The following is a 19,262-nucleotide window of genomic DNA, read 5'->3' as shown; positions in this document are numbered from 1 at the left end:
CACGATGCAGAGCTGCTTTTATCCAACATTGTATCACACATTTTGCATGCAAGCCCATTTATTAATATTGGATTGATATCCGATATCATTATTGGATCCAAAAATGTTTTCCGGCCCTTTTGCAACCCAACCCATAAAGGAGCTTGAAATTGTATTGCATAATTGTCTACATCCATCCATCCATCCATTTTCTACCGCTTATTCCCTTCGGGGTCGCGGGGGGTGCTGGTGCCTATCTCAGCTACAATCGGGCGGAAGGCGGGGTACACCCTGGACAAGTCGCCACCTCATCGCAGGGCCTAATTGTCTACATTGTTCACAATCTTTTACATTAATTTTTTCTAGAGTGTACTCTCATCAAGTCATTGAGTGGTCCTAGATGTTGACTTCCTTGTTGATAGAAGTACACAGGAGCCTGTTTTAGTCGACCAGCTCATCAAGTTACTAAAAAGTGCCTCGATTAGGTCAGCGTCGTCATATACAGTTGACCGCTTTTGTTGACATGAGAACCAAAGTGGTCGCTTCCAAAGAAAATCGGTGCGTTTATGTTGACTTGTGTCGTAGTATTGTTAACTTCAACGTTATTGTGCAGGAAAGAAACTACTGCTTGGCATAGACCAAAGATCATTTGTTGGCACACTCAAGAAAATGTCTATGGATGCTCTCATTCATCAGGGCATTCAATCGATCTGTTCAAATTGCCTTAGAAGACGTTTCACCCCTCATCCAGGTAGGCTTAATCAATTCATGCTCATAGACTTAGAATGGTCAGATGTAGTCTAAATGCTGTGCAAAAACAGGCAATTATGGCTTCGCTCTTATTGTGGTGTAAAAACAACAGGTTAAGGTGCAAAGAAGCAACCCCTCTGTCAATGCCAACAGCAGTCATTAAAATGGAATTACCCTTGTTAGTGAAATGTATTTCTGGTCTTGTCGCCCCCTCCCGGACAGAAGGGCAACCCGGCTGCGTAGACGTCGGAGACGCTTTGCTGAACCAAAGGTTGCTTTATTACAATCGAGCGTCATTACACAGGACTGCAGTTCCTTGAGGAATCTAGGTCAAATATGAAGGACTCCTTTCCTGGAGAAGCCAAACCATTAGTTTATATATTCCTTCTTGGGTGTGTGCTAAGTCCGAACAGCACCACCTGACCATTTAAGGAGATGTTTGTGTGTAGTGGCTGGAAAACAACAGATATATACCATAACTTGTAGGCTTGACGTTTAAGATAAACATGGAATCTCTCCGCCAGGATAGAACTATAACTTTTGCATTCCGAAACTTGCATTGCGTTTTATTGCTTCTTCTCGGTAGAGAGCAAATTCTAGTCCACATGCGAATGTCCATCTAAGGCTCTTTCTCAACCATTATTTACTCAAACCTGAGGGTTTGCTTTCTCCAAGTTGGATATAAACATTCACCATATGTCATACTTGCCAACCTTGAGACCTCCGATTCCGGGAGGTAAGGGGTGGGGGGTGGGGTGGGGTGTGGTTGGGGGCGGAGGGCGTGGTTGGGGGCATGGTTAAGAGGGGAGGAGTATATTTACAGCTAGAATTCACCAACTCGAGTATTTCATATATATTTCATATATATATATATATATATATATATATATATATATATATATATATATATATATATATATATATATATATATATATATATATATATATATAAATATATACATATATGAAATACTTGACTTTTAGTGAATTCTAGCTATATATATATATATATATATATATATATATATATATATATATATATATATATATATATATATATATATATATATATATATATATATATATATATATATATATATATATATATATATATATATATATATATACACACACCGTAATTTCCGGACTATAAGCCGCACCTGACTATAAGCCGCACCAGCTAAATTTAGGGGAAAATACAGATTGGTCCATATATAAGCCGCACCCGACTATAAGCCGCAGGGTTTTGATGTGTAATTACCGTAGTATATAGGGGTTCCTGCTGCCATGGAGGGGATTGTCGGGACAGAGATGACTGTTTGGGAACGCAAAGCGTCCTATTTATTAACAATAAATCTTTCAATCATTCAATCAAACTTTCACATCTTTGACATGGCGAACAGCATTCGTGCAGAGTACAAATAATACAACAGTGCAAAGTAATACAAAGTTCTCGCCTGTACGTTATCAAAATAACCAGCCTACCGGTATATGAAAAGTCAGTCTTTAATTATTGTGTCATCGTCTTCCTCCTGCGTACTAAAACCACCGAAATCCTCTTCGTCGGTGTCGGAGAAGAACAGGCCGTAAATAAGCCGCACCGTTGTATAAACCGCAGGGACCAGAACGAGGGGAAAAAGTAGCGGCTTATAGTCCGGAAATTACGGTGTGTATATATATATATATACATATATATATATATATATATATATATATATATATATATATATATATATATATATATATATATATATATATATATATATATACATATATATATATATATATATATATATATATATATATATATATATATATATATATATATATATATATATATATATATATATATATATATATTTTATTATACATATAAATAAAAGAAATACTTGAATTTCAGTGTTCCGGAGGCTATCCAGTAGATGGCAGTATTGTCCTGTTTAAGAGTGTCACAACATTGCTGTTTACGGCAGACGAACTGCTTTACGGTAGACGAAAACGTGACTGCTGTTGTTGTGTGTTGTTACCGCGCTGGGAGGACGTTAATGAAACTGCCTAACAATAAACCCACATAAGAAACCAAGAACTCGCCCTCGATCATTCTACAGTTATAACGTGATTGGGCAGGCACGCTGTTTATATTGTGGGAAAGCGGACGTGAAAACAGACTGTCGCCGCTGTCCCCACTCAGGTCCGCATTGAGCTGGAGGGGGTGTGGCCTCCAGCTCCGGCTGAATTCCGGGAGTTTATCGGGAGAAAATTTCTTCCGGGAGGTTATCGGGAGAGGCGCTGAATTCCGGGAGTCTCCCGGTAAAACCGGGAGGGTTGGCAAGTATGCCATATGTTGAACATAATATGAGTCAATTAATTCACTTCATTAGCAATGAGGTGTTGTGTGGCAAAAGGAACGCTATAAAACAACCACTACCAACTTAAAAAAGGTTGTCGACTGGAATCACCCTCGTTTGCACTACCACCTGGAACCGGAAAGTTCTTATCTCCTGTTGTTATTTGTTAGATTATAAATTGTTGGGGCTTTGGTACCAGCATTTAGACTAGACCTGACAAAGCTAAGTCTATGAGCATGATCTGATGAAGCCTGGTCGGATGAGAGGCGACACGTCTTCTAAGACAAACTCAAGTCTAGCTGTGATTGAGTGCCCTGAGAACTCAAGCAATATAGGAATTAATTACACCTTTATGTTTTTTTATAGGTAGATCAATCACAACTGGAGTTCATAGAAGAAGCTTTGAGGAGGATAGGTATCCCCAAGGTGCTGACTGGTAAGAAATAAACATATGATATTGATAGCAATCACAATGATGGACGGTCCTGGCGTGGTCATAGACAACCACAATTGGGCAGCATGTTTCAGGTGATAGAGTGGTCATGGATTTTATGGATCAGGATATGTGTCAGTCCTGTGATTTAGTGGTGGTTGGTCCAAAGTATACTCCAGACTTCCACTTCACCCTTGACGTTGATTGATGGGTGGTTGGTTGTATTACCAAATAAACCACTCTGCCCCAAATCCAATCGAGTGCCAGAATGATCATCTCTCATCTTGAACCCTGTGGGTCAGCAAGACATCTACAGATGGAGCTACTCAAAAGTTCAAAAGGGTCCTTGGATGAAGCTTGGCTGATCTGTGTTTGGTGGCCATTCCTGGCTGGAAGTTCCTGGCTAGAACTTGCCTGGAAATTAGTTGCCATTCAGCTTGAAGGGGAACATTTTAATGGCCACTACTATCCACCAGAGGTGTGGACTCTAATCTACTCGAGTCGCAATTTTGACGACTTTGGATTGGACTTGACAAAATCATCAAAGACTTGCAACTCAACTTGGACTTTGACATCATTGACTCAGGACTTGACTTGGAATTTTGCATTACAACTCCAGAAGACTTGAGAGTAGGTGATAATGTGCAGCATATGTGTCCTCAACTGTAATATACAAAATGTATTTTGAAAACAAAGTTGTTACATAACTATGACTCTCTTACCCACATGACTCATTTGCATTGCAGCATAATCACCAGGTCATGTCCCAACAACCGCGAATCAGTGTCAAAGATAGTATGCGCTGCTAATGTGTCCCGACTTGTTGTCGCCGTTTAGCACTCTCTTTAGCAAAAAAGTCCTTTGCAATCACATTTTCGAAGCAAAGGATGATGGGAAATCAGAACTCCCCAGATACATCAAAGCAGGCACAGGAACAGCCTTCTATGACATGACCATGTGATGGCCCATTTTAGTACGGCCTAATTTAATGCAATGTCTGTATAACAAAAATACATCATAACTTGCTAATTTTTTTTATCAATTTTCATGCAGTTTACTTTATTGTCAATGTCACTGTGTGTTTTTAAGGCAAAAATATTTAATTAAAATAAAATTCTTACTGATAAAACGATATTTCTATCTTAAAGAGGCATGTCGGTGTTTGGTTGTAGTGTCGCGGGAGTACTTCCTGTTGTGAATAATTGTTATTTACATGTGTGATAGCGCATAAATGCTAAGGCAATGTGTTTATTGTAAACATACACTACCGTTCAAAAGTTTGGGGTCACCCAAACAATTTTGTGGAATAGCCTTCATTTCTAAGAACAAGAATAGACTGTCGAGTTTCAGATGAAAGTTCTCTTTTTCTGGCCATTTTGAGCGTTTAATTGACCCCACAAATGTGATGCTCCAGAAACTCAATCTGCTCAAAAGAAGGTCAGTTTTGTAGCTTCTGTAACAAGCTAAACTGTTTTCAGATGTGTGAACATGATTGCACAAGGGTTTTCTAATCATCAATTAGCCTTCTGAGCCAATGAGCAAACACATTGTACCTTTAGAACACTGGAGTGATAGTTGCTGGAAATGGGCCTCTATACACCTATGTAGATATTGCACCAAAAACCAGACATTTGCAGCTAGAATAGTCATTTACCACATTAGCAATGCATAGAGTGTATTTCTTTAAAGTTAAGACTAGTTTAAATTTATATTCATTGAAAAGTACAGTGCTTTACCTTCAAAAATAAGGACATTTCAATGTGACCCCAAACTTTTGAACGGTAGTGTATATCTTGGGTGTAACGACTCTCACATTTGTGCCTTCACTTTAACTATCAGGTTAAACCAAGATCAATAAGAATTGTCACCTAAATGTATATTGCTCTGGATCAATTATAATTAAAAATATAATTTAGATATAAACGTTAAATGCAGTAAATCTGATCATGGTCCACATAAGTGGCATAAAACAGTGTCAATGCCTTGGAAGGACTCGAAAATACCAAGTCATTGACTTGAGACTGGACCCGACTTGGACTTGTGATTAAGGACTTGAGACTTACTCGAGACTTGCAAATATGCAAACATTGATTATCCCACCTTGATAAGAACATACAATGGTGTGTGTGCTGGACCAACAAGTTTTATGTAGTGAAAGAAGCAAAGTAGATAAAGTGAAGTGTTCTCTGCTGTGTTTGCAGTGCTTGAAAAGGAAATAACCAGGCTGTTGGACAAACAGGGAGCATACTTATTCGACATCAATGACCCAGAAGTGCTTCCTCGGGATGTAAGTCTTACTTGCATGTATTTATACATTTCTATTTGTAGCACTTCACCTTTTCCATATCTTGCTGTCATTTCTTACGGAAAATGTTGACCCTAACACCGAGGGATGGGAATTGATAGGATTTTAACAGTTCCAATTCCACTATCAACTCTGCCTAACAATTCGGTTCTTTATCGGTTCTTTTATCGGTTCTTATTTGGGGGAAAATAAGAGAATAAAAAGATGACCTGGTATCAATTTAGTTTAGTTTAGCGATAACATGACCTTACAGCCAAGAGTGAGGTCTTAAAGGAGAACTACACATTTTTGGGAATTGTGCATATCGTTCACAATCCTTATGAGAGACAAGAACACACACTTTTTTTGTGTTTTAGTTTGTAATAATCGGCTCGTTCTAGATAACTAGCAATGCTGCTAATGGGAGAAGTCCATTCTGCCTCTAAGTCACTCTAAAAATGCATCCAAAAACCGCCAATAATACCTCGTTTATGTTCCGTAACCTACAACAGTGTATGTAATTGTACTAACAAACATGACGTGCTGCATGTATCATGATCAGTCTGCCATGATTAGCAAACACACGCGTTTGTTTCCGTAAGTAAGAACACGATTGTTGCCGGAAGTAGGAAGTGTGTTGTTATGGGTACTGAAATAAATGCGCCCAAGAAAGAAGTTACGGTAATGCTTAAAATAACCAAGGTAAGGTAAATATTGAACATATTACATATTGTTATGAAGGTGTCTGTTACTACATTATATATAGACTTGCAGTGCGTATATAAAACGTTGATGGAGGGTGTTGAAGTTGTTTTAGAGGGCTTTGAATGCCACAATGGTGACTTAAAGGTGTACAGACGGATTGCACAGTTCTTGTCTTCATAATAAAAATGCTCCAGCCTGTCTATGTTAACATCTTGCAAGCTGTTTTTTAATCTTTAGAATCCTTTTTTTTAAAAAAGAAAAAAAAGACCTGTGTTCTTGTTTTGTTTTTTTAAACTGCTGTTCCCCATTAACAGGAACATACATTAAAAACAATACTTTTTTGAAAATAATTATGAAACATAAATATTCTCCTGTATAATTTAACTAAATAAAATATAAGTGGAAACTAGTAACATTTTCAAAACTTGTAAGTATCTTTGTCATATTTTTAGAAAATATACTGATGAAACTCAATACAATTTGAATATTGTGCAAAATATTTGTTTAGAATTACAACATGAAACTAATATATGACATAGGCCCATACCATGCAACTCGAGATATTTCAAGCCTATATTTCTTACAATTTTGATAAAAACCTTGAATTGAAAATCAGTTTAAAAAACTGTAAGCCATTATCATCAAAACTATAAGAAATAAAGGCTTGCTATATCTTACTTTATATGTAATGAGTTAATATCACATATTAGTTTCACATTTGAAGTTGAATTGCTGACATAAATGGACTTTGGCACAATCTTTAAATTGTTTGAGTTCCACCTGTATAATGTAAATGTAAATGAGGGAAAACATGCACATTTTCTCTGACTCAGTGTTCATTTTGAAAGCTGTTTTCAATTTAGATTTAGTCATACTCTTTTGATTAAAATGTATTTTCGTTTTAGTTGACTAAAATGACAGTAAATTGTGTCAACTAAAATATAAAGGATAACGCATCTTTGAAGTTGTCTCGAAACCACTTTAATAAAGGTAATTGCCAGTGATGAGCATGCTATTTGGAAAATGTAATAAGCTAAGCAACAAGTTACTCTGGATTAAATGTAGCTAAGTGTTGTAATGCGGCGTCCGAGGGCCAAATGATAGGAAGAAAGACTTTCAATTTGTTGGAAATGTGGCGTGTTTATTGGCAAAGCATGTCTTAAACACGTGGAAAACCGAACAAAAAAACCTAAGTAGCTACTTAAACAATCAAAAGTACAAAGCAAATAATCTTACTTACTCAAATCAAGGAAGGAAAGCATGTGTTTTGGCATCAGCACGTCTAATATAAAGAAACCTTTATATAACCTTTCTGCTCTTTTATATGACTTCCCATACTACCTGGCATGCGCCACTGTTACCCACAGTTTTGCTTACCAACATAATCTAACATTTCTACATGTCAATCAGTTAGCCTACAATAGCGTGTCGTCATAGTGATAAAATAAAGGAACCCAAAGATACTATTGCTATCAAACCCTCATATCGCTCTGAACCAAACCTAAGATTCATCTAAATAGAAAACAAAATACCCCCCGTGAGTTGGTATGATCTGAAGTTGTCTGTGATGACATCATCAACCTCACAAAACCAGGAAATACTTTTCTAAAGATGAGCTGCCACCACATGTAAGTATCTTGCAACAGTTACATTAATACATTTATCTGATACAAAATGAAACCAGTACTCTTATAAATGCTAGCAAACCAATTTCCTAATGACGTGAAATATACCTGTTGAGACGAGTGATGAGTACCAAGCTATCAGTGATGTGCGGTGAGGTTCATGGCTGGTGAGGCACTGACTTCATCACAGTCAGATTTACAAACATATGAACCCTAAAGAGTATCTTATTCACCATTTGATTGGCAGCAGTTAACGGGTTATGTTTAAAAGCTCATACCAGCATTCTTCCCTGCTTGGCACTCAGCATCAAGGGTTGGAATTGGGGGTTAAATCACCAAAAATGATTACCGGGCGCGGCACCGCTGCTGCCCACTGCTCCTCTCACCTCCCAGGGGGTGATCAAGGGATGGGTCAAATGCAGAAGACAAATTTAACCACACCTAGTGTGTGTGTGACAATCATCGGTACTTTAACTTAACTTTAACTTTACACATACAAACTGTAGCACACAAAAAAGTTTCAATAAAAAAAAACGTTATTATGGTCTTACCTTTACTTATAAATGAAGTCCATGCGCCACTCCTTTTGAACAAAAGCATCAATAACTTTTTTATAGAAGTCTTCCTTATCTTTCTTCAGTTTTAAAAGTCTCTCTGTCTCGATGGAGATCTTCCTTTAAGTATTACCTCCTGCTTCGATTGAAAGTCCAGTTTAGAAAACTTTTTTATTTTAGATATGTAATCCTCCACGTTAATAATCCAGGCAAGAGGAAAAAATAAACGATCGCTGCTAACTGTTGCTTGTTGTCACTTCTTCTGCCGCCCGAGTAGTCACAAGAATGATCTCTGGGATCACTACAGCCCTCTACCACCAGGAGGCGGGATTACTGCGAGCCTCACACAGTGCGTCTTTTGCAGCCATTTTATGATTGCTCAGCACAAGAAATACGTTACACACATACAGTTGTGGACAAAATACTGTACATTATATACCTCAGCTAACTAAACTATGGAAATGTATAACATAATTCATATAGCAATACGGTCTCACTGCACAACAGGCCAGCAGTTAGCCGAGTCATTGCGCAACCATGGTGAGGCTCAACTCAGTGACGTGCCTCAACTGGCATTTGAACGGCAAATGTGAAAATTCAGCGATTTTGAATAAAAATCATCTAAAACTGGTGAAGTTAAATGGAAAATAACTTTATAGTATAATCACTGGATACATATAACAATTAAATTTATTTTTTTTATTTTTACATTTTTTTTCTTTCCATGCTGGCACGTGAGGCCCGCCTCACCTGCCTCCCCTGACTGCACATCACTGCAATGACATCATTACGCAACGTGCAACAGCAACATGGTGCCAAGGCTGAAGAAAGGATCCAACGTTTGGCTGCTTTTTACAAAAAACATTGCAACGGCGCTACTTGTAATAATTGCAAGGTTGCTATTTCCCCCCCACCTCAACCCCGCCCACCTCAACCTCCTCATGCTCTCTCAGGGAGAGCATGTCCCAAATTCCAAGCTGCTGTTTTGAGGCACGTTAAAAAAAATAATGCACATTGTGACTTCAATAATAAATATGGCAATGCCATGTTGGCATTTTTTTTCCATAACTTGAGTTGATTTATTTAGGAAAACCTTGTTACATTGTTTAATGCATCCAGCGGGGCATCACAACAAAATTAAGCATAATAATGTGTTAATTCCACGACTGTATATATCGGTACCGGTTGATATCGGAATCGGTATTTAAGATTTGGACAATATCGGAATATCGGATATCTGCAAAAAAGCCATTATCGGACATCTCTACATAAAACACATCTTTCTGTGGCAGCGTTGGAGAAAGTCGTACATGTAAACAAACTACGGTGAGTTCAAGGAAAGCTAAAATTAGTAGGACAAAACGGCGCTCTCGAAATACTCGTCAGTGAAGCATCTTTAATATAAACAGCTGGATTTTTAACAATTAAGAAGTTTTGTATCATGTTTGTCCTCCTACAGAAACCATATTAAAACAAAACATATATTTTTTCATATCTCTTTTTCCATTTTAATACATTTTTGAAAAAGCTCCAGTGAGCCACTAGGGCGGCGGTAAAGATCTAGAGCTTGCCGACCCCCGCCCGAACCTCTTCTTCAAGAGTGAGAGAAGAATGGGTGGTGAGATCGACAGGTGGATCGGTGCAGACGCCGACTCTGCGTTGGTCCGTCGTGATAAGGAGTGAGCTGACCCGGAGGGACCGATCGAATTGATCAGCACATCCCTAACTACAAATGTCTGCACAACTATTTTACCTCCAGGTACCATTAAAGAAACTTTGACCTTGACTAACTGTGACTCTTTCTTGTATTCTGCTTAGGGCTTTGTGGTTATTCAGATGGACTTTGGTTTCCCTCATCACCTCCTGGTGGACTTCCTGAAGAAGATGCTACAGTAACCAATAAACAAGCAAACTTGATGGTGACACTTTATTTGTTTCAAAAAAAGTTACGTTAAAGTACCACATCACATGATGACACAATGCAACATGTTTGAAAAGGAGTCGGAAGAAGCAGACCTTATTTCATCCCACCCCTTCTATATATATAAATACACCTACTCCGGGGTTGGGCATATATATACATATACACACATATATATATATATATATATATATATATATATATATATATATATATATATATATATATATATATATATATATATATATATATATATATATTATATATATGTGTGTATATATATATATATATATATATGTGTATATATGTACAGTATAAATATGTATATATATATGTATATACACATATATATATATACATATATATATATATATATATATATATATAATGTATATATATGTATATATACATATATATATGTATATATATATATATATATATATATATGTGTGTATATACATATATATATTTATACTGTACATATATACATATATATATATACATATATATACACATATATATATATATATATATACACACATATATACATACACACATATATATATATAGTATAAAGGGCTGTCAAACAATTATATTATTTAATCGCAGCTATTTATAATTTTTCATCATTAAGGAGTGTACCCTAGACAAATAATTTTCAGTTTTAACACCATGAACGGACAATTAATATGCTTTAAATAAATGTATTTTAAACTTTATGTTTTTTTTAAACAGCTCAACACAAAAAGGACAAACATGATTTAATGACAATAAAAAAAAATTGCCTACTGTGGCGTCTTACCAGATTTTGTATTATGTAGACATACAGAATTTATATTCCTGCTTTAGGAGCACTGGCATTCAGAGGAGGAGCTACACTTGTTTGGATAACAGTTTCACGCATAAATAACAATGTTGATTGTTATGATTATGCTTTCATTGTCAGAGATGTTTTTGTAATATCCATCCATCCATTTTTTTACCGATTGGCCCTTTTGGGATAACGGGGGGCTGGAGCCTGTCCCAGCTGTGATCTATGTGCTGTGATATTTCCACCTGAATAAATGCTTCTGATAGTGTGTACATTACATGTTGCACAAGTTAGTGGTCTTCATATTGCTGCATGACAATCTTTTAACCTTCTCTATTAATTAATAAAACATTTATATTCAGCCTGCTAATCATTTTGTATCATGTTATAAAATAATTTACACAATATTTCAGCCAGCCAGAATTTTATTTTTTTCAAAAGTATTAAAGTACAAATGAAAGGGAAGCAAAAACTTCACATTACGTTACAAAGTACAGTACGAGGAACTGAGCTGATTATGATAACTATTGATAGTTAAAATGCAAAGCTAACGTATTCTTATACAGTTGGCTTTATACCTGGAGCAGACGTAGAGGATGGTGTTATCGTCACCAAATGTTAACGCCATTGTGGAGGTCTTGTGCCGCCGGGTTCTTCGGACCACCAAGAACGGACATGACAGCCTCGTTCATGGTTGTGAACAGTGATTTATTTTTCAATAAAGGTTTCTTTTTGTGCTTTTCAGCCATCGATCTTCTCAGTCCTCGCTCTCGCTTCCGCTCGTGCTCCAACTTTGCTCTCCACCATCAACCCCTCCCCCATCAACCACTCCCCCTCTCCTTCCCGACTGCTGCCTTTAACAGAGCGACAGGTGATCAGACAAACACTCCCAGCTGGGTCATCTACGCACCTGTCGCTGATCTCGAAGCCGGTCCTGGCACACCCCGCTTCGCTGCAGGTCCGCAGGCCACCCCCCCCCCACAGCCATTTCTTCCCCCGTGTTGTTGGCTGCAGCCGAGTCGTTAAAGATGCCAAATACAGGAGTTGCAGTCGTACATCTAACTTGGCTGCACTCTTCAGATATGAGAAAAATCCTGTGTGCTTCCTCAGATCAGAAGTATTGATTTTGGCGTCACAAAAGCAGCGAGCGTAATCTTCATCGGCCTCACATTTGGAAAAGACGAGCCACACTTTAGAGCGTTTTCTATTTGGCATGCTTGGGTTTTTGTCTTGAAACTTTGATGGGTTGCAAGATTACTAAGAACATGTCCGCTTCGAAATGGCCTGTTTTCCTCTCAAGTGCTAGCAAGTACTCGCTATTCGCAGGTGCTAATTCAAACAGACGTGACGTCACACGCAACCCAGGCACCGAAACATGGCACCGCTGGATCTTACGTAAATCTGTGCCCGGTAGTACCGGCTGGTTGGGTTCGGTCTGTGTCGAAAAAGTACCGGATCCAGTGCCCATCCCTACATGACTGTAACGTAAGACTTTTCCATTTTATAAATGCAGTTAAACCGGATGTATAGTGTAGCGCTTTTACAAACCCCGTTTCAATATGAGTTGGGAAATTGTGTTAGATGTAAATATAAACGGAATACAATGATTTGCAAATCCTTTTCAACCCATATTCAGTTGAATGCACTACAAAGACAAGATATTTGATGTTCAAACTCATAAACTTTTTTTTTTTTTTTGCAAATAATAATTAACTTAGAATTTCATGGCTGCAACACGTGCCAAAGTAGTTGGGAAAGGGCATGTTCACCACTGTGTTACATGGCCTTTCCTTTTAACAACACTCAGTAAATGTTTGGGAACTGAGGAGACACATTTTTTAAGCTTCTCAAGTGGAATTCTTTCCCATTCTTGCTTGATGTACAGCTTAAGTTGTTCAACAGTCCGGGGGTCTCCGTTGTGGTATTTTAGGCTTCATAATGCGCCACACATGTTCAATGGGAGACAGGTCTGGACTACAGGCAGGCCAGTCTAGTACCCGCACTCTTTTACTATGAAGCCACGTTGATGTAACACGTGGCTTGGCATTGTCTTGCTGAAATAAGCAGGGGCGTCCATGGTAACGTTGCTTGGATGGCAACATATGTTGCTCCAAAACCTGTATGTACCTTTCAGCATTAATGGCGCCTTCACAGATGTGTAAGTTACCCATGTCTTGGGCACTAATACACCCCCATACCATCACAGATGCTGGCTTTTCAACTTTGCGCCTATAACAATCCGGATGGTTCTTTTCCTCTTTGGTCCGGAGGACACGACGTCCACAGTTTCCAAAAACAATTTGAAATGTGGACTCGTCAGACCACAGAACACTTTTCCACTTTGTATCAGTCCATCTTAGATGAGCTCAGGCCCAGCGAAGCCGACGGCATTTCTGGGTGTTGTTGATAAATGGTTTTTGCCTTGCATAGGAGAGTTTTAACTTGCACTTACAGATGTAGCGACCAACTGTAGTTACTGACAGTGGGTTTCTGAAGTGTTCCTGAGCCCATGTGGTGATATCCTTTACACACTGATGTCGCTTGTTGATGCAGTGCAGCCTGAGGGATCGAAGGTCACAGGCTTAGCTGCTTACGTGCAGTGATTTCTCCAGATTCTCTGAACCCTTTGATGATATTACGGACCGCAGATGGTGAAATCCCTAAATTCCTTGCAATAGCTGGTTGAGAAAGGTTTTTCTTAAACTGTTCAACAATTTGCTCACGCATTTGTTGACAAAGTGGTGACCCTTGCCCCATCCTTGTTTATGAATGACTGAGCATTTCATGGAATCTACTTTTATACCCAATCATGGCACCCACCTGTTCCCAATTTGCCTGTTCACCTGCGGGATGTTCCAAATAAGTGTTTGATGAGCATTCCTCAACTTTATCAGTATTTATTGCCACCTTTACCAACTTCTTTGTCATGTGTTGCTGGCATCAAATTCTAAAGTTAATGATTATTGGCACAAAAAAAAAAGTTTATCAGTTTGAACACCAAATATGTTGTCTTTGTAGCATATTCAACTGAATATGGGTTGAAAATTATTTGCAAATCATTGTATTCCGTTTATATTTACATCTAACACAATTTCCCAACTCATATGGAAACGGGGTTTGTATTTTGAAGCCGAAAAAGTGTGTGATCGGTTTGAGAAAAAGTCTCCTTTCGACTTCCTGCCGACTGTGTTTCATTTCTGTTGAACTTTTATGTCATCTTACTTACTAAAATCAATCACAGTAACAATCTAAATGTGATGTTATCACTGCACCTTAACCGTAATCTGAACATGGAAGTGAAGCACCACCCACCTCTTCACGACGTGAGCAGCAGGTGTTTGCTGCAGGGATGTCACCTCTTCGCACGGCGAAAAAGAATTATTTCTTGTTGGGAGAGCAACTTGCCATATTTCCATAAGGTAGACTTTCCTTTCTCCATTTCTGCTCGCTTGTGGCTCATGAATAACAAGTGAACTGCAGCCAAGTTCCGCTCGCTACGGCACTCTCCGTGGGTCAAAAAAGTGCATTTCTCCTTTAAAGCACAGGCAGTTTGTTGCACTTTTGGAGGAGCATGAGCATAGTGATGGCAGCTACCACACAGCTGTCAGATGGCTCAGCTTAGGCAAAGTGCTAAAAAGAGTTTGGGACCTGAAAGCAGAGATTCAGGAGTGAGAAGAAAGGCAAATACATCCCGAAGCTCTCAGATGAGGATTGGATGGCATGTTTTGCATTTGCTGTTGATGCGACTGCGCTGATGAATGAACTGAACACCAGGTGAAGGCTTTCATGAGAAAGATGTACCGGTAGTTTCTTTCAAGCCAACTAGACGGTAACATTCTCACTCGCATGCAAACTCTGAAAGAAGTCAGCTGATCACCCCCGCATGTACTCATCCATGTTAAGAGCCCTGCATGGTGAGTATTCAAGGTGATTTGAAGATTGGATCAATCTGAGGATAAATGATAAAGGGGTTATACTTGTATAGCGCTTTTCTACCTTCAAGGTATTCAGCGCTTTGACACTATTTCCACATTCACCCATTCACACACACATTCACACACTGATGGCGGGAGCTGCCATGCAAGGCGCTAACCACAACCCATCAGGAGCAAGGGTGAAGTGTCTTGCTCAAGGACACAACGGACATGGCGAGGTTGGTAGAAGGTGGGGATTGAACCAGGAACCCTCAGGTTGCTGGCACAGCCACTCTCCCAACTGTGCCACGCCGGATGAAATGCACATGGTGTCCTGTCCCTAATGCACCCAATGATGTTCAGTTGGAACTTAGTGACCTGCAGTCTGATGCAGTCCTGGCAGATCACTTAAGGTCAGGATCACTGCTGGATGTTACTCTTCTCTCAAGGAGGAAAACTATCCAAACATGAGGAGACATGCTCAGGAGATGTTTGTTCTCTTGGCTCTACCCATATATGTGAACAAATACTCTCAGTGATGAAGTTTAACAAATCTAGGTATCGTATTTACCGGACTGTAAGGCGCACTTAAAAGCCTTTTTTTCCCTCAAAACTCGACAGTGCGCCTTATAACCCGGTGCGCCTAATGTACGGAATAATTCTGGTTGTGCTTACCGACCTCGCAGCTATTTTATTTGGTACATGGTGTAATGATAAGTGTGACCAGTAGATGGCAGTCAAACATAAGAGACACGTGTAGACTGCACTATAATGGCAATTTGACTCAAGTGAACAACACCAACATTGTATATGTTCCATTGAAAATATAGAACATTACACACGACGCTCAAAAATCTATGAAAATGTTTTAGTACGACTTTGGTAAGCTATGAAGCCGCACCGCTTGAAGGATTGTCGGCGCATTAAACATACGAGTACTATTATGGTGTGTGTATAAGGTAAGACATATTATCTGGCGTTTTGTTTCACAATATTATGCAAAAGCAACTCTTCCTTTACCTTCTGGTACCTGCTGATCTGTGTTTGGGATCTGCATAAATCCTGAAAAATTGTGTGCGTCCGCCTTTGTAGTCGGTGCCGATGCCGTAGTCGATAAGCTTCTTCTTTTTCTCTATCTTCTTGTTATGGGACATTCATCCTCTGCTGTTGCCATTTCTAATATAAAGTAGTGTAAAGTTCTTACTTACATCTGTCAGTAAACTCGCCATGAAAGCACTAGTGAGTTTACATTATTCACCCAAGGAACTTTAGTTATTAGAGAGTTCCGGTCGGACGTTTTTTCACGGGACACATTTCCACCCTTGTTGTTGTTTCCGGATGAGAAGATTTTATTGAATCCGTTATTAATTGAAGTAAAGTCTGAATGTCATTAAAACAGTTAGCTCCATCTTTTGACACTTCTTCCACTCCCGTCCTTGCACGTTACACCGCTACAACAAAGATGACGGGGAGAAGACGCTGTCGAAGGTGAGACACGTAAATAAGACCGCCCACAAAACGGCGCATCCGGAAGCGACTGTCAGAAAGCGGCTTGAAGATGATCTGTAAAACATAATCTATGCAACATTTTGACCAAAGAACCACCATTACATGTTCTGTAGACCACAAGGAAGTGTTTTACATTTAGAAAACATAATAATAATATGACTCCTTTAATGCGCCCTATAATCTGGTGCGCCTTATATGAAAAAAGATTTAAAAAATAGACAATTCTCGGCAGTGCGCCTTATAACCCGGTGCGCCCTATGGTCCGGAAAATACGGTACTTTGATCATGTCCTTGTCCCCATGAATGTTGTTTTGTCCAGTAAATAAACTTGTGAGTAGTTTACTTCTTTTGTTGTCACACCACTTTTGCAGAATAGCATCTAATCCTCTCCGATAGCTTAACAAAGACTTATTAGCCATAATTTGTCACTGTCGAATCGTATTTGTCGCTGCCATGCGAAAACTACCATGTGCCCGACTGACGTCACGTGATGGAAAACAGCCCTTCTATTGTGGTCACACTCCCGAGACAACAATGTATCTTTTGATTTTTGATAGTTAATACAGAGTGGCATTATAGTATTTGTACTTCATCTCAATGGATGTTTCAGATGTCTCAATAGAAGCAATCAGACTAGATCTGATACATTTTTGGAAGTTTATTGAATCATTTTATTATGTGTGGTGTACACTGCATCCACATTTTAAGTGAAATATCAAGTTTAACCTTTTAGGGGCGCTGGACTTATTCCGGCCTCAGTAGCAAGTGGGAACAAAAGCACTCAAGTCGATGAAAGAATACGCAACTATGACCAAGTTTTTCAGAGAACATCCACACTTACCTAGTGGTTAGAGTGTCCGCCCTGGGATCGGTAGGTTGTGAGTTTAAACCCCGGCCGAGTCATATCAAACACTATAAAAATGGGACCCATTACCTCCCTGCTTGACACTCAACATCAAGGGTTGGAATTGGGGGTTAAATCACCAAAAATTATTCCCGGGCGCAGCCACCACAGCTGCTCACTGCTCCCCTCACCTCCCAGGGGGTGATCAAGGGTGATGGGTCAAATGCAGAGAATAATTTTGCCACACCTAGTGTGTGTGTGTGACAATCATTGGTACTTTAACTTTTTTTTTAAGGGTTACTCCATCCAAAGTGCACTGAAATACCTGAACCGCGCAGCCAGAATCCGCACAGTTGGGCAGCTTTTTTCACTCGGGCACATCGGACACTGGATCAATAGAACCAACATCATAACTCAAAATATTTGCTTCATAAGGAAATATCTACTTCCTCCTTGGAAGTTAATTTTGTCAAATGCACCTCTGTCACTTTAAAAAAAAAACTAAAGTGGTGCAAAAGCACAAAGGTTTACGTTTACCATCTTCTACTACAGGCGAGTTCACATCTGTTTTCTTTTATATGGGAGCATTTATTTCATGTTTATCTCATGGAGTAACATATGTTGCCATCCAAGCAATGTCTTTTTCATGGACGCCCCTGCTTATTTCAGCAAGACAATGCCCAGCCACGTGTTACAACAGCCTGGCTTCATAGTAAAAGAGTGCTGGTACTAGACTGGCCTGCCTGTAGTCCAGACCTGTCTCCCATTGAAAATGTGTGGCGCATTATGAAGCCTAAAATACCACAACGGAGAACCCGGACTGTTGAACAACTTAAAGGCCTACTGAAACCCACTACTACCGACCACGCAGTCTGATAGTTTATATATCAATGATGAAATCTTAACATTATAACACATGCCAATACGGCCGGGTTAACTTATAAAGTGACATTTTAAATTTGCCGCTAAACTTCCGGTTCGAAACGCCTCTGAGGATGACGTATGCGCGTGACGTAGCCCGGGGAACAGAGGTATGCCTTCCCCATTGAATAAGATACAAAAAAGCTCTGTTTTCATTTCATAATTCCACAGTATTCTGGACATCTGTGTTCGTGAATCTGTTGCAATTATGTTCATTGCATTATGGAGAAGGAAGCTGAGCAAGCAAAGAAGAAAGTTGTCGGTGCGAAACGGACGTATTTTTCGAACGAAGTCAGCAACAACAGTACACAGCCGGCGCGTCTTTGTTTACATTCCCGAAAGATGCAGTCAAGATGGAAGAACTCGGATAACAGAGACTCTAACCAGGAGGACTTTTGACTTCGATACACAGACGCCTGTAGAGAACTGGGACAACACAGACTCTTACCAGGATTACTTTGATTTGGATGACAAAGACGCAGACGTGGTACCGTGAGTATGCAGCTTTGGCTTCTAAACATTTGATCGCTTGACCGTATGTGTGCAACTTTTTTTTTGCGTATGTACGTAACTTTTTTAAAATATATAAGCTTTATGAACCTTGGGTTAGGTGAACGGTCTTTTGGGCTGAGTGATTGTGTGTGTTGATCAGGTGTTTGAATTG

General features: G+C 39.1%; 1 protein-coding gene across 5 annotated transcripts in view; it reads left to right on the top strand.

Moving 5' to 3' along the window:
• Positions 1-12,173, top strand: part of cetp (cholesteryl ester transfer protein, plasma) — an 83,635-nt gene extending 71,462 nt beyond the window's left edge. For 3 of the 5 annotated variants that reach the window (XM_062023491.1, XM_062023487.1, XM_062023488.1), the window contains 3 exons: positions 3,448-3,513; positions 5,712-5,797; positions 9,484-9,771. In XM_062023491.1, coding sequence (XP_061879475.1) covers positions 3,448-3,513; positions 5,712-5,797; positions 9,484-9,756 — 425 coding nt within the window. In that variant the 3' untranslated portion in view covers positions 9,757-9,771. Of the gene's footprint in view, positions 1-3,447; positions 3,514-5,711; positions 5,798-9,483; positions 9,772-10,496; positions 10,760-12,155 lie in introns of those variants that run through there. The other 2 variants (XM_062023490.1, XM_062023489.1) reach the window with 2 other exon arrangements.
• The last annotated feature ends 7,089 nt before the right edge of the window (positions 12,174-19,262 follow it).

Source organism: Entelurus aequoreus, linkage group LG16 (assembly GCF_033978785.1).
Source record: "Entelurus aequoreus isolate RoL-2023_Sb linkage group LG16, RoL_Eaeq_v1.1, whole genome shotgun sequence".
NCBI classification, from domain to species: Eukaryota; Metazoa; Chordata; class Actinopteri; order Syngnathiformes; family Syngnathidae; genus Entelurus; species Entelurus aequoreus.
The sequence above is the reverse complement of the archived record's forward strand: the minus strand, read 5'-3'. Positions and strand labels throughout refer to the sequence as shown.